Source organism: Anas platyrhynchos, chromosome 2 (assembly GCF_047663525.1).
Source record: "Anas platyrhynchos isolate ZD024472 breed Pekin duck chromosome 2, IASCAAS_PekinDuck_T2T, whole genome shotgun sequence".
In the NCBI taxonomy this organism is placed as follows: Eukaryota; Metazoa; Chordata; class Aves; order Anseriformes; family Anatidae; genus Anas; species Anas platyrhynchos.
In genome coordinates this window covers 125829952-125856227 of record NC_092588.1, presented here as the reverse complement: position 1 = coordinate 125856227, position 26276 = coordinate 125829952, and the positions used below count along the sequence as shown (strand labels likewise).

Here is a 26276-nt window from a genome sequence, read left to right as displayed (position 1 = left end):
AACAGCTTAAGTGTAAGTGATGGCCTAATAGCAAAACAGCTGCTGTTGATTTAGAGTCCATTACTCCCATTACTTCATTTTTTTTTCCTCTACTTTATTGCTCTGCAAGAAATCAATAGGACAGAGTTAAAAGTTGATGTTGTAGAAGGTGAATGGCACCCATTCTGTTCTTTCTCAGTAGAAAAGCAGACTTAAAAAGCCTGTGGCAGGGTGTGGGGGAGTGGAATTAGTTGATATTTAAGGTCCCTTTCAACCCAAACCATTCTATGATTCTGTAGTTCTCTAAAACACTGGGAGGCTAGTGTTTTAAGACATAACTTATGCTCTTCCGTGAAGCCTGCTGGCACCGAGTTGGCAGACCTGGTGCCAAAAGCTTTCTTTTATTCTGATGTTAATGAGCACCATGTCTATTAAGAGTGCAGGCCATGGAGAGTGCTGTGGTACAAACTTTTGTGAGGGCTCTGGGCTGCAAGCATTTATGAGACCTGTTCAACAAATACTTGGTTGTTATTTGGAATCGTGTTTGTTTCATTTGCTGATGAAATTCTCCTCCCTCTGTTTGTAGGATGATAAAGTTAAATCCCTTCTTCAGAATTTGTTCTGCTCTAACCGACTGACAGCTGAGCAGGTGCTGGGAGATGATTGCTTCCTCTTAGTTGATGCGATTCCAGATTCATCACAACCAGGTGAAGAGCATGTGCCACACAAGGAGCATGATTCTGAGAAGATGGATAAAATGGAAGATGCAATTAAAATTAACTATGAGGAGAATGGGATAAACCCTACTCCAGTAGATAATGAACTTGTCCATGATGTGTTTGATTGAAACTTCTGTTTTTATTTTTGAAATCAGTTGTCCTGATTTGGAATCTCAGAATATAGAAAGTTGGGTAGGTGCAGTCATGTTTTGGGGTTACATAACCTTAGTTGCATTTTCGTCAGAGTACATTTGATTCTAAATACGAGTTCAAAGATACAAGTGTGGTGTTCCCGACTGTGGTCTTAATTTGTCAGTCTTTTTGTCTGTTACGTAGGCTTTAAATTTACAGGATGTAGTCATGTTAGATGCCAGAAGTATTTAAGATGAAGCTGTAGTGACTTGCTTTTGTATCCAGTCTTCTATTCCCCTTCTTGCTGCAATTGTAGGTTAGATGTTCCTGTTAGAGACGCTCTAGGGCAATGCCTTTTAGTTGCAGGTTATTCAATACTCAAGGTATTTCCACAGCAACTGCCTTCAAGGTTTAAGAAGAAAAACCTTTGACAACTGGTCAAGGAAATGGGGAGTAGGCTGCTGCTCTTCTGTTTTTCTGCATGTGCAGAAAGCAATTAACTTCCAGGAGAGCATCATTTTAGTTGATCGTTTGCAGTGCTGCTGTGCTAACCAGGATGCTATACGCATGCATGTTGCAAAAATTACTTTTTATCTGTCTGCTCTACATAAGTGTGTGTCTGTAAATCTGTTCTCATTGTTCACAGTAGCTATAAAAATGCCATTTTGAGTGGGCTTGCCTACTTACTTTTCTGTTAACATTACCATTGAAAGAGTTTTGTCAGGTCTTTATTTCTACAGGAAATTGTTGCTTATCTTTATGAAGCTTTTCTTTTCTTGGAAAAAAAAAAGTTAAAATGTTCAGAGTTTCTGTAGCAATATATTTAGCCTCTGGGTGTTGCTCTTGGACAGTGCTGTTGGCAGACTAGGATTTTGTAGGGGAATTACTAAAGCTGCACGTTGTTAGTTGAAGAATGTAGAAATCCAGTATGTAACGGGCAAGACACAGCAGTAGGGAAACCAGGAAGCCCTCAGGTACAACAGTAATTGACAGTGGGTAGATGATGTCACCTTGGCAGTTTCATCTCTGAAAATAGACTTGTTTTTCCATCCTTAAATCACTTTTTTTTTTAAACACAGAGTAGCATGTAAGATGCTTTGTCCTTTTTCATTAAATTATAATTTTGTGATTTTTGTATTGTATATATAATCAGTGATATCAAAACCTTTGTTAAAAATGTTTTGGACTTAGAGTTTTTGGTTAGTGTGTTTAAATGTATTTTCATTACTGAAGTCACAGAAGAATAACGTCTTGTTTTTTGTCAGTGAAAACAACTGGTAGCAGTTCTGTGAGATACTTTCCAAATCTGATTGTAGCCTTTCACTGTTAATAAAAGGCTAACTTTAATTAATGTTAAACACTGAACTGAGTTCTGTTTGGTTTGTGTCTTGTTGTATATTGGAATAAATTTTTGCTCTTTTTTTTTTTGCATGTGTCCATGCAACCTAAAGTGTACTTCTTAAATCCCATAACTACTAACCTTTGTTTTCTGAAACTAGAAGTCTCTGTTTATGCTTGATTCAAAACTGCAGTCTTTTCCAAATCTCTTCAACTGTAAGTAATCTGATTTTTACATGTGAAACCTAACATGAGGGGTGAAATTATTTATAAAACGTGCAATTAAGCTTTTGAAAGCTTCTGGTACATACAAGTGTCAGGGTATGGGACAGCCTTTCTGTTTGAATTAAGTCTTGATTACAGTTTTTCAGTGTCATCAGTTTTGTTTATTTCTATTTTGACCTTTTCTATGGTAATTTTGTAGCTCTGGCTTTCTTGTCCTTCCTTATTTGCTAGAGGCATTAAGAAAACAGGTTGGTTCAGGGTCACATTGCACAGCTATCCTGCTGAATTTGCATATTAATCCATTGTAATGGACTGTCTTCTGTTTAGTTTGTGACAGACCTTTCTAAGCTGCATCTCTTGTTTCTGGAAGATGGGAACTTGGAGGACAGAGAGCTTGAAGTAATGCTGTAGGATTACTGTCTCCACTCACTGGCTTTTCCTATGAAGAAGCTCAGAGAAAACTTACCTCACTCTTCTTTGGGACCAGTGTTGTGCAGTTTTGAGCAGTGTCCTTGCGCAGACCATATAGATGGGGGACTTTCAGAGGCTAGCCGTTGCTTCACTTGGACACATGACAAACTCTGCTTACTTCAAAGATGTTCATATCTTCTGCTGGCCTCTAATGATAGATCTACAGTCTTTGTGCTGATACATACATATTTTTCCTTTTATGAGGACATTAACCCTTCTACTTGTTCACTTCTGTTTTCTCTCTGCACTCCTGGCCTTGGTGCCCACCTGTCAGATAGATGTCTGTATCAGTCTCAGCTTCTCCACAGGACATCATACCCAAGTCAGCTACTACAGTCACCTTCCCGTCTCTGGCTCTGGTAACAAAGTCATGTAGGAGGAAATGCTCTCTTCAGGCACCTGCAGACAACCACTTGCAATGACTTTACCTAACATCGCCTGCAGGCCTGTGATAGGGTTGTTTCACTGTGGGAAGAGGACTTCTTTCAGCAGATTTGGAGAAAGAGAAGACTTATCTCCATAGTTTGGGTGAAGAATTACTCCTCTCTGAATGCTCACATGTTGTCACTTCCTGAGACTCCAGCTGTTCTGTTGGCTGCCACTTAATCTGCATGTTCCTTCCAACATCCATAACAACTTTACTGCATCTTTCCATGTAGTTTGTTGGTCACTCCATTAGTATTTAACATTTCTGCCTGTGCAGTTTTGAGAAGTCTTTTTGTACTCCAGAATAGGCTTTATCTTGGCATTTACTGGTGTTCTAACTTTTTTTTCCTGATAAATGCAGGTTTGTATAGGCTGTGGGTTAAATTCTTTCATAGCAGCTACCTCAGGGGCTTTCCTAGATGAGATTTTTCATCTGCAGTCTGTTCATTTTCCCAGCTTGCAAGGGAATACATCAAGATCGCACTATGTAGGTGCATCTTCAGAAGTAAAACTGAGATCATTTCTTTCCATTCTGCCTGGTGTGTGTGTTACTGCTGTAAAGCATGTCACCAGTAAGGGGAGAGAAAAACTACTTGCTGTGCGAAGAAGTGAAGTCCATTTTTATTTGTTTTACTGTAGTAGGTAGCTGCAAAGGGCCTGCAGGTAGAAACTTGCTGAGCAGAGCTGGGAAAGCTTGCTGGAACTCCTTGATGTGTTTCTTTCGTTTCTTTGTTTGTGGACTTACACCTATTCAGCTTTTTCTTTGCAATCCTTATGACTGGTACAGTGGTCAAGCAGAGAGGATCTGGACTGTCTCATCTCGACAGTGTCAGGGTAGACCAGAAGGTTTTGGTATTCCGAGTATGCTATTAGGAGACATCTGGCAATCTGAGAGCCCTCTGGCTTCTTTGTGATCTCCTTTTTCAGCGCAGCAGCCTGCTGTTTCAGCAAGACCAACAAGTTTACCACCTGGTGTCACGACGTGGGATAGGGGCAGATTTGGCAGCTCTGAAGAGTCCTTGTTTGAAGTGGAAGAGCATGGTGCTTGTAAGCCTTGGGGCCTTGAGATACCAAGTGTCAGTCCTATAGATACTCAACAGGATGTGTGTCTCTTACCTACTGTGACTTTGATTGTCTCTTCTCTCAAGTGTAGTCCAGAGTACCTGTCCTGTTGAGCGTGTTAGAGCCTTTCTAGCAATATAGAGCTGCATGGCATTAGTTCCAGGGGCTGAGGGAACAGTTATCATGTCCTTGCCATCGCTTGCTAAATCTGCACATTTTTGAAACTTCTGCTTCTAGACAAGCTCCCCATTGTTTCTTCTGTTTCCTGACTTCAGCCTGGTACGATGGTTTCTCTGTTGCTCTCAAAGGTAGTCCATGATGGTGATAACCAGAACCTGAAAATCTGTGAAATGAAAGTTCTTAATAACATTGCCACATGTACCCTGTGCTGGGTTAAATCATTCCTCACAAAGACAGGAGTAGACCAGGCACGTGGGCAACTCTTGAAGGAGAATATAAGTGTTACATATCCCCTGGAAGGTCTTTTGGGTGTCTCGAGGTTTGGTAGAGGGAATTGAAGTGATAAACAGCACACTAAAAATTCTCACGCTCTGTTTGTGTGAGCCATGCAGAGTGCCCTCATGCTGTGCAAGTCCTACTGGCTGCAAGTCGGTACAAACATTTAAGGAGTGTTGATCAGTGTAAAAGTCACATACAGTGTAAGTTTGTGTATAACCAGGAGAATTCCTTCGGAGAAAATAGATTGAAGTTGCATCAGTCCAACTTCTGAGATGAAAGCTGGATGAGCACTCAAAAGTAAATGCCTGCTGAGAAGATGCGTGTGGAGGCTGCTAGAACTGGAATTGGTTTTTATTTGAAAGCTTTTTTTTTTTTTTCCTGGTAGGATTTTGTTTAAAGTTGAAGGGCACTGTTGGGAACTGCAGATCTATTCAAAAGTAACTTCTCTTAATTTAGGATAACTGTCAAAACAATGATTCCACAAAAGCAATGCTAGCCACTTGTCGAAGGCTGGTTATTGATAGCGTTCGTGTTACAGGTGTGTAGTTGTCATAGGATCATCAGTCATGGATTTCTGCCTGAAATTTTTATCCTCTGTCCTTGCCAGCAAGAGGTGGAGCTGTTGTTCATGTGTTCTTCTGGCTGTCGCTTTTCCTAGATAATTTTTTTTCCCTGCCCCTGTTTTAGTGAGTGTTTGTGGGCTTTTTTGTTTTGTTTGTTTAAACCTAGTTGGAACCTTTCGTTTGCATGTTTTTAACTCATCTGTTGGCCTAAGGATGCTTCAGGGTATGCTCAGAGGAACACTACTACTTCAAGCATCCAGTCTAACAGATTAGACTTCCATTTTGTCATTTGTTCATGTACGTATGTATTTTGAGCCTTCTGTCCTTTTTACTCTGTGCTGTATCTCACTACTCAGGGACTGCTCAGACTAATCTGTTTATTGGCAGTCTCTGTTCTCTACCTCTCTCCTTCCCTGTGGTTGCTTCCTCTGGTTCAGGTTTTCCATTTCCTGTTTTCTATTAGGGAGTGAGATTCTCTAGTACGTGACGGTACACTTGATTACAGCACCAACCATTATTCATGGAAGCTACTTCTCGATAGCAGTAACTTCTACCAAGGGAGTAGTGGGGGAGAGGCAAACCTCTGACAGATAGGATTGTGTACAAGAACTATTTTTCCAGGTAGCTTCACATGGAACATTAGACCATTCTAGTTAAAAAATGGTGTATGAAACTCTCTTATGGGAAGGATGTGCATAGTCATTACCTTCCCAGAGGCCCCTCCTCCTCCTTTTAATACCGAAGAGCACTGGAGAGTTGAGGCTTACCTGGGCAGTGCCTGCCATTTGCACCTGTTAATGTAGGATGTTCAGGGAGCAGGGGAAAATGTTCCTGAATTGCAGGTACAGCAAGGGCCACAGTTTCCAACACATCATGAAAAAATATTGCCAAGTTGTTACTGGTGGATGACAGCATGTTCGCATTAATAGCCTGTTTCTTATGCTCTTCTGAAATATTTTGTTAAACAGAGTTTGATGGTGATGTATTATTGTCTGATACATGCAAAATTGTTAACATTCTTTGGACATCTTTTGCTGTAAGGGTCTCGTAGTGTGGTAACTGACTCAACAGCCTTTGTATTTCAGTATTTAATTCTTTATGTTGTCTCTCTAAATATGACTATCTTAAAGGATGAGAATGGTTTGGTGCTTGTGTTTGCTTGGAGACACTGTTGTTTATTTCATGATGCTGTTTGCAAGTAATGTGACTGCTAATGTGCATAAGCTGAGACTGATCATTTGGGTATGCTGTAGTGATTCTCACAGAGCAGCCTTTTTCCACTTCAGCTTTATAGTAGGCCTCCAGCCACATCTGAATTTGTTCTGTGTGTTGTCCCCCTGTTTTACTAGGGAGCGGCTAATCTTTAAAGATCAGGTTCAGAAACCTCACTCTTACTTGTAGTCATCTGCTGCCTCTGCTGGAAAACTGAAGAATGCTGGATACCCGTGACTTGGTCTTTGAACACCACTTTTTTTTTTCCCCCTTCCTGGGTATTTCTCTTCAGTGAAAGCTACTTTAAAAGAAGATGGGTTTTGATAGGAAGCTTAGGAAATATGCACTGAAACTGAGCAGTATGGCTGAAGAGTACTTGGCAGTGTCTATACTTACCACCCATACGCTATTTCAAAGCATAAGAGGTGGTATCATTTCCTGTCAGTCCTAACTCTACAAGAAGTTACCACTTTTCTCCCTTGCAAGAACACAGTGGCAGGAAATTACCTGTTATTGCTGTTGGAAGGGCCAAAATGCTGAACCTGGTTTACTGAAAATGTAAAACATCTACTAGCTGAAGAGTACTGACAGACCAACATGTTGTTGTGTTAATATCTTTATAAATGCCCTGAGGCATAATACTAAGTTAATCTTTTGACATTTTTATTTGCTTTTTAACATCACGATTCATTTTTGAAAATCTTTTAAAACTCCATTTATTACTGTCATTTAATTGATGGTAACTACAAATTATACTAGCTGCAAAGGAATACATAAAAGACATGCAAGTAGTATAATTTGGAACACGGTAATCTTAGTAGCCTGAGTCATGAATTTCATCATCCGCTGCAGTTAGTATCATTTTATGATTCATAAGTCTATTCGTTTCTTTTTTTAGTGTGTCATCAGATAAATGGCTTAACAGTAAGGTGGCAGGATTGTCTTGTCTCACCCCAGTCGTAGGAGAGCACGCAGGTTTGATTGTTCCTACATACGTGTAGTAAATCTCCCTCCAACCTCTTAAATCTGTGAAATAACTTCCTGCGGTGCAGTGGAACACTTGCTGATTAAGACATTCAGATCATCAAATAACCACTATCTTAACCTAAAATTTAGAGTTCATTGAAATTGTTTTAAAATGCTTTTGTTCATTTGCTGAAGGTGACCTGTGCACAGACACTTAGAGTGATCCTGGGTTGACTTAAGTGGGAAGCAATCAGCATGTGCTTAATGTTAAATCAGCACTACTACAGAAGTACTTTCAGGTTTTTGAATAGTTCGTGTCTCTAATTTAATTAGAGAAAACTTAATCTTTTCGTTACCCTCTCTGGGTTTACTTTCAGTTTAAAATCCTGAAGTAGCATGATTTGTTTTGGTGTGCCCCCTCTGTTTAAGTGTTGTACCAGCTGTGCCACCTGTTAACTTCTTTTTAAAGTTTGAAAAGGTACACAGACATCCCACGTAGATAGGTAGAAATAGATTTCTAAATCAGTACTTGCAACGTTCACGGGAATTAATTTGCTCTAATAATGCTTATTGCTTTTTCAGGCACTGGTGGGGTGACGAGAAACAAGTTACAGACATATGAACCCAACTGCCATCTTTGTTAACTGCAGTAGTAAAATAAAATCACTATTCTCCCTTATTATACAAGAGTACATCACATAAGCATGAAATCATAGAATCATTAAGGTTGGAAGAGACCTCCAAGATCATCTGGTCCAACCATCACCCTAATACCCAAGTCACCCCCTCAACCATCACCCAAAACACTACGTCCAACCTTTCCTTGAATACCCCCAGGGATGGTGACTCCACCACCTCCCTGGGCAACCTGTCCCAGTGCCTGACTGCTCTTTCTGAGCAGAAATGTCTCCTCAGTTCCAACCTGAACTTCCCCTGGCACAACTGAGGCTGTTCCCTCTAGTCCTGTCACTGGTTACCTGTGAAAAGAGGCCGACCCCCAGCTCCCCACACCTTCCTTTCAGGTAGCTGTAGAGAGCAGTAAGGTCTCCCGAGCCTCCTCTTCTCCAGACCAAACACCCCTTGCTCCCTCAGCTGCTCATCACAGGCCTCGTGCTCCAGGCCCTTCACCAGCTTCATAGCCCTGCTCTGGGCACACTCCAGGGCCTCGATGCCCTTCTTGTAGTGAGGGGCCCAAAACTGAACACAGTACTCAAGGTGTGGCCTCACCAGAGCAGAGTACAGGGGTACGATCACCTCCCTGGTCCTGCTGATAATCTGCTGTGCAAGACTGGGTCAATTTTAAAGAATATGCAAAATCATGTATTTTGACCATTCACTAATCCTAGTACCTCAAAGTCAGGTTGAGTTAGCTTTAGCAAATTACATGCCAAGCAACTTTGGGGTTAATCAGTTGGGGATGACAGGATTTTTGGTCACTTAAAAAAACATCTCTAGTGACTTCAGTGCTACCGTATGTCTTCTCAATAAAATAAGGGGGATTCCTTGACAGACTTTTTCTTGGCTGAGATACTCTTTCCAGACTTGGGCATCACACATCAAGAAAGAGTAAAAAATCAGAGATGACTCAGAAAAGTGTATGAGGAAGACTGAGGTCTACAAACAAGGACATGGAAAAAAGACTTAAGTAAAGAAAGGGTGGGTTTTAAGTCCTCAGAAGAGGTTAAAGCCTCCTAGAACAGAGATGAACAGAAAGGAGTTATTGCTACTTCTGCCCCTTGGGGATTAATGGGTTGAATTCTAGAGCAAGGGAAATTAAGGGTGGACATTACGGAAAGAAACTTACTGATTCTGCATAGCTAGGCATTGTTTAAGGAGGCTTGAAGCCTCTAGTACTGTGCTGAGACACCCATCTGGCAGGAAGGTGGACTGGATAACTCTTCTGTTCTACTTGCCTATGTCTTTTGTAGTACATTATTTTTAAATATATCACTTTGCCTTGCTCACTATTGGGTAAGTTGGTTTCCTCAATAAAAATAGTATGTGAACGTGGAGTAATGTCTTGAATTTGTGCCAGTTAAGATGTAGAAACCCGGGTCAGTATGCCTTTTGCAGGTCATAGGGAGAGGAGACAGGTTAACTGCATGCAATCCACATCCACCTGCAGTTCTAGCCCTAGAAAGCTTAAATGGTACCTAGCCTTTTCTCTTCATTGGAAGCTGCATGCATGACTTGCGCTGTGCCAAAAGTTTAGCTTGACATTTGCAGAGACCTGCAGCCCTCAAAATAATAGACTTGGCCTGCAAAGATGACTTAAACAAAAGCTTTATCAATTGTAAAGTCTTGTTGAGTAGAACTGCAAATCAATTTTAAATTGGTTTATTTTATACGGAGGCCTGTTGTCCTTAGCTAGTTTTCAAAAGCACTGCTGCAAGCACCAACTGTCTTTTGTGGCCAGAATGTTACGGGTATATGATTAGTAATACATTGAGCTTTGTTTGGATACAAGGCTGAAAACACCCACGGATGTCTCATCCTGTGGGGAAACAAACGTTCTATTTGGAGCATCGTGCCTATACATCCAGTCTGCCACCACAGGGAAAGAATTGCCAGATAATGCACCACCTGCTGGTAACGTGTCATCGGACTGTGTAGGAAGATGCATTTATATCCACATTTACACGGAACCCCCCAAAAATCTTACTTTAAGTGGAACTTGCTTTACCCCTTGAGAGAGGTTACTAAATTCCTGTCTTCTGTTCTTTACAACTCTTTTTTTTTTTTCCCCAAAAGGTATCCACTGATGAAAACAGATTCTTTTCCTATAGCAGTTGTCATCTGCTGTCAGTTCCCCAGCTACTGTGCTTCCTTGGCATGTCTGCTGCGGAGATGGTTACGATGATCTAGTCACAGTTGCCTTCAGGCAGGGGAATATGCAGCAGCAGGAGATGAACTTCTGAGAAACACACCTGCTTTTGTTCAGCTGTCCTGGTAGGAGTAACATAAAAAAATAAGTACACGATGTGATGCAAGCTGACTTGTTTCGAAACGAAGTGATGCACCAAGTGTTCCAGAAGAGTCTCAAAACAGTTTTGGTCCATCAGCTCTGTACTGAATTGTTGCTATTGGTCTCTTTCTCAGGAAGCCTGAAAATCAGGGGGGAATCCTGAACCAGCAGAGGGTAAATAAGCTCACCTGGCCCTTTGCATGAATTGAACTGAGTAAACAGGAACTGAAGTGTTCCTTTCTCTCACAGGTCCGTTGTTGAGACGGTCATAGCAGAGTGTGTTCTGTGCGCTGTGTCCATGCAGTCAGGGTGGTGGTTCGCTTGGAAGACCTTTTAGTCATCTGATGGGACCCTAGAAATCGTACTGAATGTAGAATGTGCCACAGCTCTAAGTCCCCCAATGGCAGTGACCTCAAGGTACAGGCTAACAAAGTGCTTCAGTTTGTGCCTAAATGCCTGAGTGGAGGTGGATTAAAGCAGGTGCCTTGAGCAACTTTGTGAAATTGGACCAGTGATTTTGGTTTCTTCAGAGTTTTGTGTAGATGTATAGACCTGGATACAAAGAAACATTTTTCTTCAGTGTTTGGAGAAACTCACAAGAGTTGGTGTTCTTGCAACAGCATTGACAAAAAGCAGTTACCAAGATTTAACTTCTTGCCTTTTATTGGACTAAGCTTTATTACTGGTGAAGTATAATGGGTGAAGTATGGTGATCAGTGACTGTAAAGAGGTGCAAACTCCAGATCAGTACAATGCAAATGATGATTTCTGGAATCCAAAACTTTCCCTTCAGTGCAATTGAGCCTGTTGCTCGCGGAGATCCCACCCAAACCAGAAGCAGTTACTCAGAAGTTTTCCAGCAGAAACAAAAGGAATTCCCTATCGGAATTGTTAGCCATGGCACGACTTCTAACAGAACCTGAAACTGTGCAGTGTGCTGAAGGAGGAGCGCTCTTGTTGCCTCCTCCTATTGTGTCCTCTCCCTCTCTCCATCATTAGCACAATTTTTAGGGGCTTTCTGATGCCGGTTTGAAAGATAACCAGTTAGCTGTGTTTTCCGGGAACTCTTAATTATTCTGCAATGTCTAGGTATTTTTTCCTCTTGCCTTCCACTGAGGGAGGTTGAGTGAAGGATGCCTTCTGTGAAGCTAGCACTGACTTAGGATTATCTGTGACAAATCTGAGCTGTGCTGGAAGCAGGACATTGGTCTGAGAAATGGTTTCAAAAGATTTGCTTTCAGTGATGTTAAGGGAACCCTATTGTCAAAGCATAGCTATGACATACTTTGCTGTACAGAGCTCTGTATGTGGGCTTTTTCTGGTTTGTTTTTGTTCTGAGAATGTATATATTTAATGTGCATGTGAGTGTTGAAAGGAATTCTATACATCTTAATTAAGAATTTTTAAAACTTTAGGATGTAGGAGTGGCCTATTTAAATACAGATTTTTTAAAAAAACCAAGGTTATACTTGAGGGTTTTTGAGGATTTTTTCTAAGTTCACTGTTCATCCAATTACTCAAAACTACTTCCAAGTATTTAATATTCATCACTTTGCGCTTAAGGAAAGATCGGAATGAAATATCTAAGAATGCAGACTTCTGAGTTTATTATTATAAAATATGATGAAAAGCTGTCAGCTTTTCAAAAATGGTTTTATTTTTTAGTTGCAAAAGAAATAAAATGTTTTCTGTTAAATTTTTTGTACGTTCCATACAGTCCTTATGGTGATGTCTGGAACTGGAGCGACATCTCACCTTACAGTTCACACTTTATATACCAGATAATCATGAGAAGAAAAGAAAATTATTAAAAAATACCACTTTTAATCACTTAAAAATATGTAAAAAGTAGTTGATTTGTTGCCTTTTTTTTTTTTTTTTTTTTTTTTTTTTTTTAACACTTAAATTGTGCTTTTCCTAGGATAGTTTAAAATGTGGAAGTGAGGAAAAAAAAATCTGACTTTCAGAGTGAGATGCCAAGTTTCATACTTCAGTGCTGTACCAAATGCCCAAACACATTGGGAATGAGTTTGCTTGGAATGAGTTTCCATTGTCTGACTGTAGCTCTCATTTTGAGGTTTGTTTTTTTTTTTTCCCTTTGAAAATGCCCTGTATTGTTGTAGACAACAATATTGTTATAGACAATTAGTTTTGTCTATTTTTGTCTAACAATTGTATTGTTGTAGACAATTGTTGTCTACAACAATATTGTTGTAGACAACAACTATCTAGAGATCAATGTCAATATATATATATATATTTTTTTTTTCAGATTAGATTTAAATTTTTAACACCACTTAGATTTGATGTGTGCCTCTTGACCCGCAGTGTTGGCATGGATATATTTTGTATATGTTTGTGTCCTCTTGAGATGAAGTTAACATCTGTGCCATTTCCTCCATGCCAAGGAATGTGCTGCCCCATGCAGAAATGGGGTGGAAACCTGATTTTTCCAGTTCATTAATGAAATGATTTATCTTACATTGATTTATCAGCCTGCAAGCTGTGATCTTGTCTTTCTCTGCATTGAATCCCTGACTCTGCCACATTTGTTTTTTTACTTTGAGGGTAACTTTTGGGGGCTGCATCACTTCATAGCAAGGTAATAGTACACAAGGGTTCTCTGTTCACATGCAGGTGCCTACCCAAACCTTACATTAACAGGATACTTAAAGGATGCAGAACATCCTCATTACAGCCTCAGGCCTTTAGCTTTGGTCCATGGTTCACTTGCACCATTTTTCAGCCACAGTAGCTACTCAGTTTCTCCAGATGCTGACACCTTTTTAATTTTTTTCTATAAAAAGTGTATAAAATGCCTGTTGGAAACTGTATTTCTTTGTAGTTACTTTTTTCATGAAGGAAGAGGGGTTTGAATCCTTACACTTTTTTCAAAGTGTTGCTGTGTGAAAATAAGTGCAACCTCCTGGGGGTGATGATTAAAAAACACGTGTGTGTGTGTATATGTGCTCGTATTCATTTCTTTTTTTGAGCTGTGACTCAACTCAGTTACTTGTCTCCAGGAGTCAGTAAATGTTAGGGCAAAGCCTGTTTGCATCTGAGATCTTCAGAGATCTTCATCTCCGAACTCTGCTGATGACAATGATACAAAAAAGCACTCAAATGTATTGAATCTGAAAGCTGGCATTTTAATTTAATATTTCCCAGAACGAAGTGAACAACTCAGGGCATGCCAGAGCAGACCTCACAGCTGTTAGCAAGCGTGTGGGTAGACAGATGTGTAATGTACACATGCAATGTTAAAAAAAAGAAAAAATAAATCTTTGTGATGAGGTTTAGCAGGCCAAATACATTCGTCTGCTTTCTCTCTGGCTTAGGTGCTGCTGCTTGTTTGAATCAAGCTAACAAAAGACACTTAGAGCCAATGTACAGGGTCACAGATTGCTCAGGGTTGGGAGGTGCCTCTGGAGGTTGTTTAGTGCAACCCAGCTGGGTGTTGAACATCTCCAGCGATGGAGACTGCGAACCTCTCTGGGTAATATTATGTTTTTTGACCACCATCAGATTTAAAAAAAGGGTCTTTCTTATGTTTAAACAGAATTTCCTATATTTCAGGTTGTGCTCATTGTTTCTCGTCCTTTCACAGGGCACCACTGAGAAGAGTGTGGTTCAGTTATCTTTACACTCTCTCATCAGGTATTTGTACACTTTGATAAGCTCCCCCCTTAGCCTTCTGGTTTTCAGGCTGAGTTGTTTCTCCTCGTGTGCTGCGTGCTCTGGTCCATGTAGCTGTCTTTATGCCTTACTCCTGTACATCCGTGCCCCTTCAGTACTGGGGAATCCTGAACTGGGTCCAGTGCTCCAGCTGACTCACCGGTGCTGGGCGGGGGGAAGGGTCGCTTCCCTTGGCATGCTGGAGATGGTCCTTTCAGCTGACACGGGCAGGTTACTCTCCCCCTGCCCCAGAAAAGGAAAGAGCCCTTGCTGGATTAATTTTTATTTTTATTTTCTCACTTGTGTGAGAAAGGATGGTTTATTGGCACTTATGGCAATGTTTCAGTAGGAGGTTTGGATGCTTTTAATGAATCGGGATGCCGAGTAACACTTCTGTGATGCTGGTGAGAAATTAGGCTAGTGGCCAGACAGAGCAGCAGCTACAGATAATGGGTTTCATGTGTGTGTTTTAGCAGTCTGGAGCTGCTACTGGCTTATACACTGTAAGATGTTGTAGTCACATGTCATGTGTTTTCAGTCTTTCTCTTTCTTTCACTTCTTATTTGTTACCCATTTTTTTCACCAGATACAGAAAAAAAAATCAGAGCACAAGGTCTTCGGGTACGAACTTTCTCTATGGCTTAACAAGCCCACAGTCTTGAGAGGAACATCTGGATGCTGCTTCATCGCGGGCAGCCACTTGCCAGCTGCATGGATACTGAAAACCTCTGTGCAGCCGAATCAATAACTGTACGGCAGCTTTGCCTGCTGGCAGGAGGAGGCTATTCATTCTCAGTGTATTTCAGCATGTCACCTGTTGACTTCAACAACAGCGTTTGCTTTCATGCTAGTTTCTACCACCTGTGCGAGAAATGGAGATATGTTTTTCAGGATGTATCACTAACCTGGAACAAAAATTTCTAGCAAAGCAGTCTCTGCAAAGATATATATCATTTAATTGTATTTATTACTATTTTTTTTAATGGAACCAGCATGACATGGTCCTGCTTTTGTTGGATTTTCCTTTGATCTTTGAATGTTTCGGTGCAACAGTTTGCAAAGTATATTTTATATTCTTACATTACACCCTCAATGCAGTATTTGGTCACTTTGAACACCTCAGCACCTTAACTCTTTAAATGGCACTGCCATCTAATATGGAGAGCAGGAATATTTGTACTGATGTTTTTCTAAAGGAGATGGTTTATGACTCACATAGCTGTATCTTCAAGCTAACATGCTGAGGGCTGCTGCAAACTCACCAGTTGTCCTTAGTCATGACACTGCCTGATATCCACGGTTAATCTGAGTGGAAAGGCACTGGCACTGCTGGCCCTGGAGATGACTTGTTTTGTCAGTTCATTGCCACAGAGCCTGCTGACTTAGGATCTGGATGCTTTGCATCTAATAGAGCAAATGATTGTTTCTGAAATATTTTGAGAAGCAGGGTGCTTTTGCCAAAGGTACTGCTCTGAAGGCATATCTTATTTTTGTACAAAACCAATGGAAACACATTGGCTTCCAGCTGAGACATTCAAGTCTTGGGTGACAAGTCTTGGATCTAGAGTCCTGGTCTTAAAGGAAAGAGTGAAAAACAAACAAAAACACCAAGAAAGTCCTTACTGCCTGGTATCCTGGGCTGCATTAGGCAGACTATTGCCAGCAGGCTGAGGGAGGTGGTCCTTCCCCTTTCCTTTGCACTGGGGAGGCCACGTCTGGAGTGCTGTGTCCAGTGCTGGGCTCCCCAGTACAAGAGAGGCTGAGGTACAAAACTATGCCAGCCATGGAGCACCTGAGGAACGTGAGCGTGTTAGTGTATGGGTCTCAGGTAATCACACATGGATGGTAGCATTCTGTTCTGACCAGCGTATTTTTAGACTGTCAGCATCAAATAGAGGTTTTTGGAGAAGGATGTAGGAACTGGAAAACATATCTGGGAGCTGTTTAGAAAGGTACATTGCTGTGTGCTAAAAGCAAGCAAATAGGGAAGAAAAATGACAGATTAAAGGTGGTTAGAGAGCCTGAGCAAATAGCCATGCCATTGAAACCGAGGGCAGACCTGTTATATTAAAGGTAAATCTCTTCACAGTTTGAATGGGAAGGAGGCACTGTTTTCAGTTTCAACTGGGGGACTGGTGTGGAGTTTGCACAGAAGAATGGAAGAAACCTGATACGGCTGTTGGGAGGGAAATGTGAGCCATCCACTGGCAAGAGGCTTTAGGACACGCTTCAGTAAATCTCTAAGGGAGCGTAACGTGTGTCAGGAATAAGCCTACAGTGAACTATGTGAATGCTTTTCCACCTCTAAATAGTACAATACGTTGTAAGAATTCACTAGATGTGCTGTCTTATTCGTGTTGAGTCAGCCATGATGAAACATAGATCCAAAGTGAAATGAAAGTGGGAATTCGTCTGAGAAGTCTCTTCTTTTAGCCCAAGTAGACTATCGGTCACATTGCTCACTGTGGTCTGTACCGAGCATCAGTCTATTCCCGTGCTATAATGCTGTCTTCCATCCTGTAATTGATACTTTCTCATAAAGTACAGAACAAAGTGTCTTGCGTGCTGTATGACTAATCCTTGTTATTTCTAAGTATTGCTTTTGCAGTTTAAATACAGGCAGACACCCCTTCACCTATTGTGTGCACCTCTATTTTGAATAGTGTTGCGAGACCAGTACATTTGAGTGGTGAATTATTTCCTGTTGGTAAGGGGAAAGGTGTCCTTGCAGAAAGGGGTACTATGAATGGGACTCTAAACACCAGGAAGGTAATGAGTGTTTTTTTTATTATTATTATTATTTAAAGGGTTGCTTTTTCTGACACCCTTCCTTCACAAAAAAAAAAAAAAAAAAAAAAAAGAGCATTAATGAAAGAAAGCACTTAATGACATGAGTTGTCTTAAACAAAATTAAGGTGTTTATGTTCTCTCTTTTTTTTCTTTTTCTTTTTTTAATATGTAGCCTAGCTATCACAGGTCCCTTTGCAAACACAGCACCTGCTCTGCAGATGAACTCTTCATGGTCTTCTTTAGAAGGCACTTGCCTTCTCTAGTAATTTCCCTGGGTCAGACATTAAAGCAGTCCCAAACTCATTCAAGATGGGGTTACCAACCTGGCCTTCTTGCACTGAGAAATCCACAAATGGAACATAGTCCTCCTTGATTTTCCTTACTTCCCAGGGAACCTCCTTGTTGTCTTGCATCATTTTTTTTCATTTGTTTGTTCATTTGGGGGTCTGAAGCCTCGCTGTGTTGTGCAAGTTGTCTACCAGCCTTAGTCAATCCCACAGATCACCAGTTGCCTTCCTTTCTAGTGCAGGCTGGGTCCTGGCTGTTTAATTTCACCGTCTGACATGTTAACAAGGCCACGCGTGCTATTATATTCACTGGGGTCTGACATGTGAAAGCAAACAACCTTCTCCCATAACAGTGAAAGAGTAGTGCTCATGCTCTCCGCTCTTGTGCTGGGTGGTGAATAACAAGAACAGGGGCTGGCTCATACATCCGTGGGGTAGGATGAAGCGACCCAGGAGAATTGCTTTTGGACAAGGGCTCTTTCTGCCCGCTTTTCTTGCCAGTTTGGTCCCGCTGAGTATTCAGGTATAGTTTTGCCGAGGTCCAAGTGCTCCATTGTGGGAATGGGGCAGGCTTTGAGTGCTTCCATCCAGCTCGAATTCAACACTGGAGCTACTGCAAAGAGGAAACTGTGTGCTCCTGCTGTGATCACTGACAGGTAAAACTGAGTGCTCTTTGCTTTTTGCAGAGTCTCAGGATTTGTGGCTAGTGTGTGAGATGATGAACCAAAGCCCTGAGGTTCTTATTCTCTTTCGCATGCCAGCAATGGTGCAGGTATTTTTCATGGTGATCTCTGCTACTCGTCAGTCTTGGCTGGAAGGCCAACTTCAGACGTGATTTAGTGTTGGTACTTGGGCTGTGCTGAAATTATTTCAAAAGCAAGAAGGAGGCTCCTGTTACTGACACTGGCCTTGAAAAGAATTCATCTGAAATTCTGTATGTCTGTTGACCAAGAGCATACTCAAAGTACCTGATGTTTGTTCACCTTCCTACTGTGGCAAAGATACATATTTTGAATCCAAAATCTTACTGTTATCTTTTAGAAACTAGAAAATAATATTAAAAAAAAAAATCAGGAATACGCAGGTCAATCAAACTCGCTGACAGACCAATCATCTTATGACACTTTAATTGTTGCTATTTTATTATGAAAATAACTTTGTGCAAAGCCTCCTTCTATAAGGAAGGGCACATACATATAATTATAGGATGCTTTTGGTGTTAAAAAAAATAAAAAGAAAAATGAAATGACTAATACATTTTGCTGGTGGAACTGACAGCTGTAACAAACCTGCTTCTCTCATCAGCCATAAGCTTTTATCTATGCCTTGTACTAATGAATAAATCATCTTATTACATAAAATTGCATTCTAATTGCTCCCGTGTCAGTCTATTTCAGGGTAGGCCGAAGCAGTAAGGTTCCCTTGATGCCTGGGTTTTCCTGTTCTGTTTGACTGCTGAGCAGTCACATTTGCAAGTGCCTGCAAAAGGACTTGAAGGAGAGGAAAAAACGAGGAGGGGACTGGAGGAAAGCAGGAGATAAAGAGAGAAGGGCAAGAGTGCGTGTGAAGGGGATAGGGAATAAATGGGAGAGACACGGGAGTTGTTGAATGGAAAAAACAAATGAAAAGCATTCAGAAAAGCCAGTGGGAAGAGAGGGAAGATGAGTCAAAACTACGGCAAACCTTTTTTGTGTTAGGCCTTGTGCAGAGCAGCTCATGGGAGCTCGCGCCGTTCCCAGCAATGGAAGGTCTTGCTTCGGTGCTCACACCTTCCTGATTTGATTAGGGCCGTGCTGCTTCCTTTGTTGGGTTTTGGATGACACAAAACCATTGCTATTCATGCTGGCAGCTCATGGACGGCTGCAGGCAGTTAGAATTAAACTGCAATTTAGGATTTGTTGTCCTGGGCAAATTCGGAATAAAATTCATACCTTGGCAGCATCGGTCTCCATGCCTCATGAAGACCAGGGCTTTGTCTACAATGGCAGAATTAAATTCTGTAGTTTCTGATGTTTACATGTGTGTATGGATAAGACTGGCTCAGTGGGGCTGATTCTCAGGGGAATGTGAAGTTCTTTCTTGGTCCTCATGATATGGGCTGTGCTTCTGGACGCCTTGTACTTCACCTCCATTTCTGCTGCTGCTAAACAGCTGTGGCCCTTTTGTGTGACAGGAGACTTTCCTCAAGCTCTGACAAGTTGTTACAGTCTAAGCTCTCCTATTTGTCACTATTAAAACGTTACCTGGAAAATGTTAATTGATCATTTAATGCTGTAGAGTGACGAGATGTATCCCCCCACCCCTTCTTGTCATCAAGTCAGATGATTGATTCTCAGATAAGAGAAAATGGCAATTTGGTCAGGCTTTGTGTAGTAGAGAACGTTTTTCCAAATTAACTACAACTAAATGACTTGGAATTCATCCTTCAACTACCAGCAAGCTTTATTAACTCTCATATATTGATTTTATTTACGTTGATGAGAAAGAGGGTTGAACGCAAGTAAGACTCACACAGAACTGAGTGCGTCTATATAGAAATTGTGCAGCTTTAATTAATTTGGTTTAACAACTAATTTAATTGGAGCTTCCTGTTGTAGAGAAGGGATTTGGTGGAGCTCCTAAGTGATTGATTTAATCATTTGCAAAAGGGAAAAGGAGCCTGAGTACTCATTACTCTTCTAAGATGTACTAGAACTACATCCAGAATTTTTGCTGCTTGCTTTCGTGTTACAAGATCCTTATCTTACCTAACACTGTTTTTTTTTTTCTGAAAGAACAGTATTAGGATCATGCATTATTAGCTAATGAAACTGGTTAAGTGAGGCCACATGATTCAATGTTTAAGATTGTTTACAGTTCTCCTTTATATGTTGTATGTAAAGTAGATTTACCTTAAAAGGCTGGCAAATGGAAGAATAGCTGTTGATGTGAACACTTAGAAACCTTTTTCATACCTGGTATCCTCTGGATGGAACTCTGATTGGATGGAATTCTGATATCCCCAAATTTTGTTGACAGAAGTATTAAACAGAAAGAAAGAGCCACTTGCCGAGGCGATGGGCTCTGGGGCAGACGCGTTGTGCAGCGGAGCGGGGGATCGGCCAGGCAGGGCTCATTTGGTTGCCATCACGGAAATGTGGTGGGACCACTCTCATGACTGGAGTGCTGCAATGTCTGGCTATAGGCTCTTCAGAAGGGACAGGCAGCATGGGAGGGGTGGTGGTGTGGCTCGCTATATCAGAGAGAGTTTGGATGTCGTGGAACTTGAGGCTGGGAATGATAAGGTGGAGTCCCTGTGGGTTAGGATCAGCGGGAAGGCCAACAAGGGAAGCATCCTGGTGGGGGTCTGTTCTAGACCGCCGAACCAGGATGAGGAGACTCATGAGGAGTTCTACAGGCAGCTGACAAAAGTTGCAAAATCGTCAGCGCTTGTTCTTATGGAGGACTTCAACTTCCCAGATATACCCTGGAAGCACAACACAGCCCAGAGAAAGCAGTGTAGGAGGCTTCTGGAGAGCATGGAAGCAAACTTTCTGACACAGCTGGTTAGTGAGCCTACCAGGGGAGGTGCCCCGCTAGACCTTCTCTTCACAAACAGAGAAGGACTGGTGGGAGATGTGGTGGTTGGCAACTGTCTTGGGCAGAGTGCCCATGAAACAGTAGAGTTCTCCATTCTCGGAGAAGCCAGGAAGGGGACCAGTAAAACCACTGTACTGGACTTCCAGAGGGCCGACTTTGACCTGTTCAGGACACTGGTTGGCAGAGTCCCTTCGGGGGGCGGTTCTGAAGGGCAGAGGAGGCTGGGAGATGAGTGGTTGGAGAGCTGCCAGGCAGAGAATGACCTGGGAGTATTGGTGGATAGTTGGCTGAATATGAGCCAGCAGTGTGCTCAGGTGGCCAAGAAGGCTAGCAGCATCCTGGCTTGCATAAGAAGCAGTGTGGCCAGCAGGGCGAGGGAAGTGATCGTCCCCCTGTACTCGTCTCTGGTGAGGCCCCACCTCGAGTACTGTGTTCAGTTTTGGGCCCCTTGCTACAAGAAGGACATCGAGGTGCTTGAGCGGGTCCAGAGAAGGGCAACAAAGCTGGTGAGGGGCCTGGAGAACAAGTCCTACGAGGAGCAGCTGAGGGAGCTGGGCTTGTTCAGCCTGGAGAAAAGGAGGCTCAGGGGCAACCTTATCGCTCTCTACAGGTACCTCAAAGGAGGCTGTAGCGAGGTGAGGGTTGGTCTGTTCTCCCACGTGCCTGGTGACAGGACGAGGGGGAACAGGCTAAAGTTGCACCAGAGGAGTTTTAGGTTAGATGTTAGGAAGAACTTCTTTACTGAGGGGTTGTGAGGCATTGGAATGGGCTGCCCAGGGAAGTGGTGGAGTCACCATCCCTGGAGGTCTTTAAAAGACGTTTAGATGTAGAGCTTAGGGCTATGGTTTAGTGGAGGACTGTTAGTGTTAGGTCAGAGGTTGGACTCGATGATCTTGAGTTCTCTTCCAACCTAGATGATTCTGTGATTCTGTGGTTCTGTGAAGTCTTACAGTGAACAAAATACCTTTGGGCTGCCTTTTCAGGACATAAAAGAGAAAAGGATATCACAGCCATTTCTTTTTCGTTTGTTGAGTCTTTGCCTAAGAAAGTCCATGTTACTATAACCTGTTCCAAGAAAAAGAGTCACTGTGTAGAGGCTGCACAAGGAGTGCGTGGGATCCCATTTTGTATTTCAGCTTTGATTGTGGAAATAAAGTGGTAATCACTCGGTTTTGATGGAGAAAATGAATAGGAAGTTGAGCGTCTGTTCCAGCACTGTGAAGCAAGAATAACCCAAACAAATGAACTCCTTGATTGCTTTTTCCTGTATGAATGCAGGCAACCTTGGTTTAGCATAGGCCTAGATGAAAAGGTTTTCTGCAGCTCCAACCTCAAACTCTGTGTCAAGAATTTCCCGTCAGTCTAATTGGTCTAATTGTCACCCCTGGACTGTCCATTGAAGGAACTTTTGTGATTTGTGGGAGTTGCTTTTGAAGTTTCCTTTCAATTAGGAGTCTATCAGAATATACATATATATATATATATATGTATATATATATATTTTTGTTTTTATTTTTTTTGTGTTATTCTTCTTTGATGTAGTTTTCTCTCTTCCCTGCCTCTCTGCTGGTACTTGAGCCCATCCGTGTGATGTATTTAATGCCTGGTATCTGCTCTTCTGAGGCTGTGGGGCCTCCGAGGAGAGGTTTAAATTCAGCCTGGGAGATTGGGGTTGGATTGAAGCATTCATTCTCACTGACTTTACGCATGGTTCTCCTCATGTTTAAGTAGCAGAAATACTTGACAAGTGGCCGTTCATTAATGTGGCCGTGGGGAGTTGGGTTGGGTGCTGAAAGTTTGGTGGTGAGAAGGGCTGTTAACAAGATAGGAAAGAGGGGAAGAGCTATACAGCTACTGCATCATGCTGATTTGCACCTGTTGTTTGAGTCTTTGGTGAAAAGCAATGGGCAACAACATGTAATTAATCAAGAAAAAGATATTTAAAACCCTTAAAAGGAGGAGAAAAAAATAATTTGGATTGATAACACCCAGAGCCAGAAGGTAAAACCACTGAAATGGAATAAATGAGCTGTGAAAGACCAATATGTGCTGAGCAGTGAGAATTAGTGAGGGTGGATTTTATGCAGGGGGAACAGATCTGGTCAGGTGCCTTTGCAGGCAATACTAAGGAACTGGACAAAATGGGAGAAACATGTTCATGGCAGGCTGTAAGGAAAAAAAAAATGTAGAGGATGCTTGGTGAAAATTCAGATGGTTAAATGTGAGATGATGAGGTTAGGCAGCCGTGTTGAAAAAATATCTCTGAGAAGGCTGACAATTCCAGGCTCTGAAGGAGGAGAAAATCTGGGTGAGTGGGAGGGAGGCAGCCCTGGTGTGCTTGGGCTTGGGGGCAGCTGATGCATTGCACTGGTGCCAGTCCCAGCGGGTTCCCATGATGGAGCTTGCTCTGAAATTTAGTCTTTGGAGTATTTTGATAATTTGATGATAAAGTAGAGCTGTGACTGGACGCTAGGTGTGCAACCACATAACTGCTGGTGGATCTAAACTGCTCTGGTGGCTTTTGCCATGCCAAATGAAGCTGAGCTGAGCACAGAACAGAGCTGGGGTGAAAAATCTCGTAACGGAGAGTGTCTGTGTAAAGGCAGCCCTGTGAACAGCGTCTGTGTGTAAAAGCTTTGCTGTGAACACAGGAGGATAGGGTTTGCTCTTGGATGCTGAAGAAGCAACTAGTTAGAGGTAGAATCAAACACTCTTTTTATTTTCCAAGGGAAACACGTGAACCTTTTTTCCTTTCCTCTCAGGTTTCATGCTCCTGCCAGTTCTTTGAAGTGGGAAAAGCTTGAAAGGTCCAAGGAGCTGACTTACCACATGACATCCACAATCACAAAATCTGCTCTGCTGAGCTCGCAGCCTGGGCTTCTGGAGATGCCAAATACTTAGGTTAGGCCTGCACTCCACATCTTCTGGGGGGGTTTGGAACAGTGCCTGTTAGGTTTTTGGGATTTAGTAGTGCTGCTTGTTAGTAACCTTAGGGCTCTGCTTTTTGTTGCTGTTGTCCTGTGCTGCTTGATTAAAGGCCAGACCCGAGTGAGAGCTCTTACTGATTTCGGAAGTAGGTAAGCAAGTAGTGATGGTGGGCTCGGACCCTCTGCTCTGAGGCTTTTCCCAGTACAGGTCAGTGGTGGCACCCGTCTGGGCCTGGTGTGTGCTGGGCTGGGCCTGCGGGACTGAGCCAGCGCGGAGACCGGGCTGCTGATTGAGCAGGAGGTGGCGTGAGGTGGAAGAAAACTGCCGCGGCGATAACGTGCGTGGGGGGGAAAAACAGATCTAAGCAGTAAATGAAATGGAAAAAATAGCAGTGGGAACAGCGATGAATCGGTAGGACTTTGTTTGAGCACTTGTAAGAAACAAGCTGCTAGGTCCAGTGTCAGCGAGGCATGCATTAAGCGGACTGAGTGGGAAGTTAATAACAGAGGTGGCCGGTGTTGCTGAGAGGGAACCCGGTGTGCTTTTTGTGTTATGATTCATTGAAAGGACCAGGGGTCAATTTTTCTAGAGATATTTTTCTTAGAAAAGAAGCCGTAAAGCCCTGTGATTGTCAGATCAGGTATACCAACAGTTACTGCCATTAAGTATATGGTAATATGTAGTCAGATCACCATAGGGAGTTCTGATAACATAATCAACCAAAAAAGCAGCTTAACTAATGGTCCGTGCCTTTTAGTTGCTTATATCGAGAGCTATGATAAATACAAAATTTGTAAATTTACTTCTGCTAAGAGATCCCAGCTCATTAAATGTGCGGCACCCCAGGAGCTGCTTTTATTCAGTTCACCTGTGCTACAGGCGGGCACGCAGCGCAGCTGCTCTCACAGAGCGGTAGCTGGCGGTGGGTCAGACTCCTGGGAGGTAACAGTCTATGGCTGTAAATGGGAATTTGGGGTGAGAAACTAATAAATAAAGTTTTTTTGGGAGGAGGGAAGGGGAAGGTGGGTTGCATGGGGTGGTTACAGAGCTGATGGATGCGGTTGTTTTTGCCGCCTGTTTTGCTCTCGCTGGGTGCTGGGATGGTTGTGTTTTGTTTTCCAAAGCTGGAGACATCCAGTCTGCGTGTCAAAGATGAGCGTATAATGATTTTGCAGTACTTTGCTGTTTTACGATCTCCTGTTTTCCGATTGCTCCCTGCTCTCCTCTGATGTTTATGGATTTTCATATTCTCTCCAGTTGGCCGGTGAAGGCAAGTACTCACAAGGGCAGGAGCCTACATTAGCAATAGTGCTTGTGTGTGTTATTGCCTAACCCCAGGCAGCATCGTGCTCTTCCTGCTCTGGAGGCTTTTCACATGCAGTCAGCCTTGCATGCCACTAGAGCCAAGGTGAAGCAGCCTGCCACCCCGCAGAAGCTGCACAGTGGTCTCAAGAAGAGTCTGCACGGAGAGTCATAAGCACCAGTCATAGCTGGTGCAAATGTGCACGTCCTTTTGTGTTGTATTGGTTAAAGCCAGTGCTGATTTTTGTGTGTTGTAGTACTGTGCTCAGAGCAGCGGGGGTGAATACCTTTTGGGAGACCGTAGACTACCTACAGCCTCTACCAGTAGTCCTTAGTGATTTTATTTCATTACTTTTCTGCTGCTTGATGCATTTTGTGAGCCTGCTCTCTGGAGCCCTTTTACATCCTCTCCTGCTTAAGGATGCCTGCTGGAAAGTGAAAGAGGGAAGGACAAATGGGATGGAGGCAGTGGGGCGAGGTAGGACTAGGTGGGACAGTAGAGAGAGGAGAGAGTGGTGGACTGGATGCCAGGCAGCAGGTAAATGTCCTTCACTGCATTCACATCAGGTTTTCCTGGTTCCCTCTTGCTGCATCTAGGAGGGGCGATGCAGCTTTGGTTCAGGGCAGTAGCTGAACCAGCATTCCTAACTAATTGCCTAGGTTTAGAAGAAAGAAAGGAGAAAATAGAAGGAAAAAAAAAAAGCTGAGGCAGAATAATTGTTATCAAATCTATATTTGGGCCTGGAATCCCCATCCCTTGGTGAAGATGTCTGTTGTTAGACCAGCGGTGTTACCTGGAGAAGCCCCTGGGGTGGGATTTTACACACTGCTCTCACTAAGATAGTATGTAGAGGAGGATTTTAGTTCTGAAAGCCAAACTGACATCAGGGCCCTCCTTCCCCCTGCCCTGTGTGTGCATGCACATGGGCACACCTGTCCTACCTGCTTCATATCCATTGTCCCTCTTTGTGCCCTGACAGCCATTTCATAACAATAGCTCAGTTGAGTTTTGTTTCATCTCATCCTGTCATTTTTGAAAAAATTGGCACTCTTATTTATATAGCTTGCTGTGTGCCCTCTCTCTCTCTCTTTTTTTTTTTTTTTTTTTTAAACTTTGCTTTTGTAATTTTTTGTACCTCTTAAAACCCTATTCACATGTTGACACAGCATCCAAGAAAACATGCCCTACTGTTCCTTG

The 26276-nt window shown here is 42.5% G+C and overlaps 1 protein-coding gene across 2 annotated transcripts in view; it reads left to right on the top strand.

Annotated features, from left to right (window-relative positions):
• STK31 (serine/threonine kinase 31) overlaps positions 1–2188 on the top strand; it is a 35824-nt gene extending 33636 nt beyond the window's left edge. For both annotated transcript variants that reach the window (XM_038175395.2, XM_038175396.2), the window contains exon 24: positions 566–2188. In XM_038175395.2, the coding sequence (XP_038031323.2) occupies positions 566–826 (261 nt within the window). In that variant the 3' untranslated portion in view covers positions 827–2188. The remainder of the gene's footprint in view (positions 1–565) is intronic.
• Positions 2189–26276: the final 24088 nt, after the last annotated feature.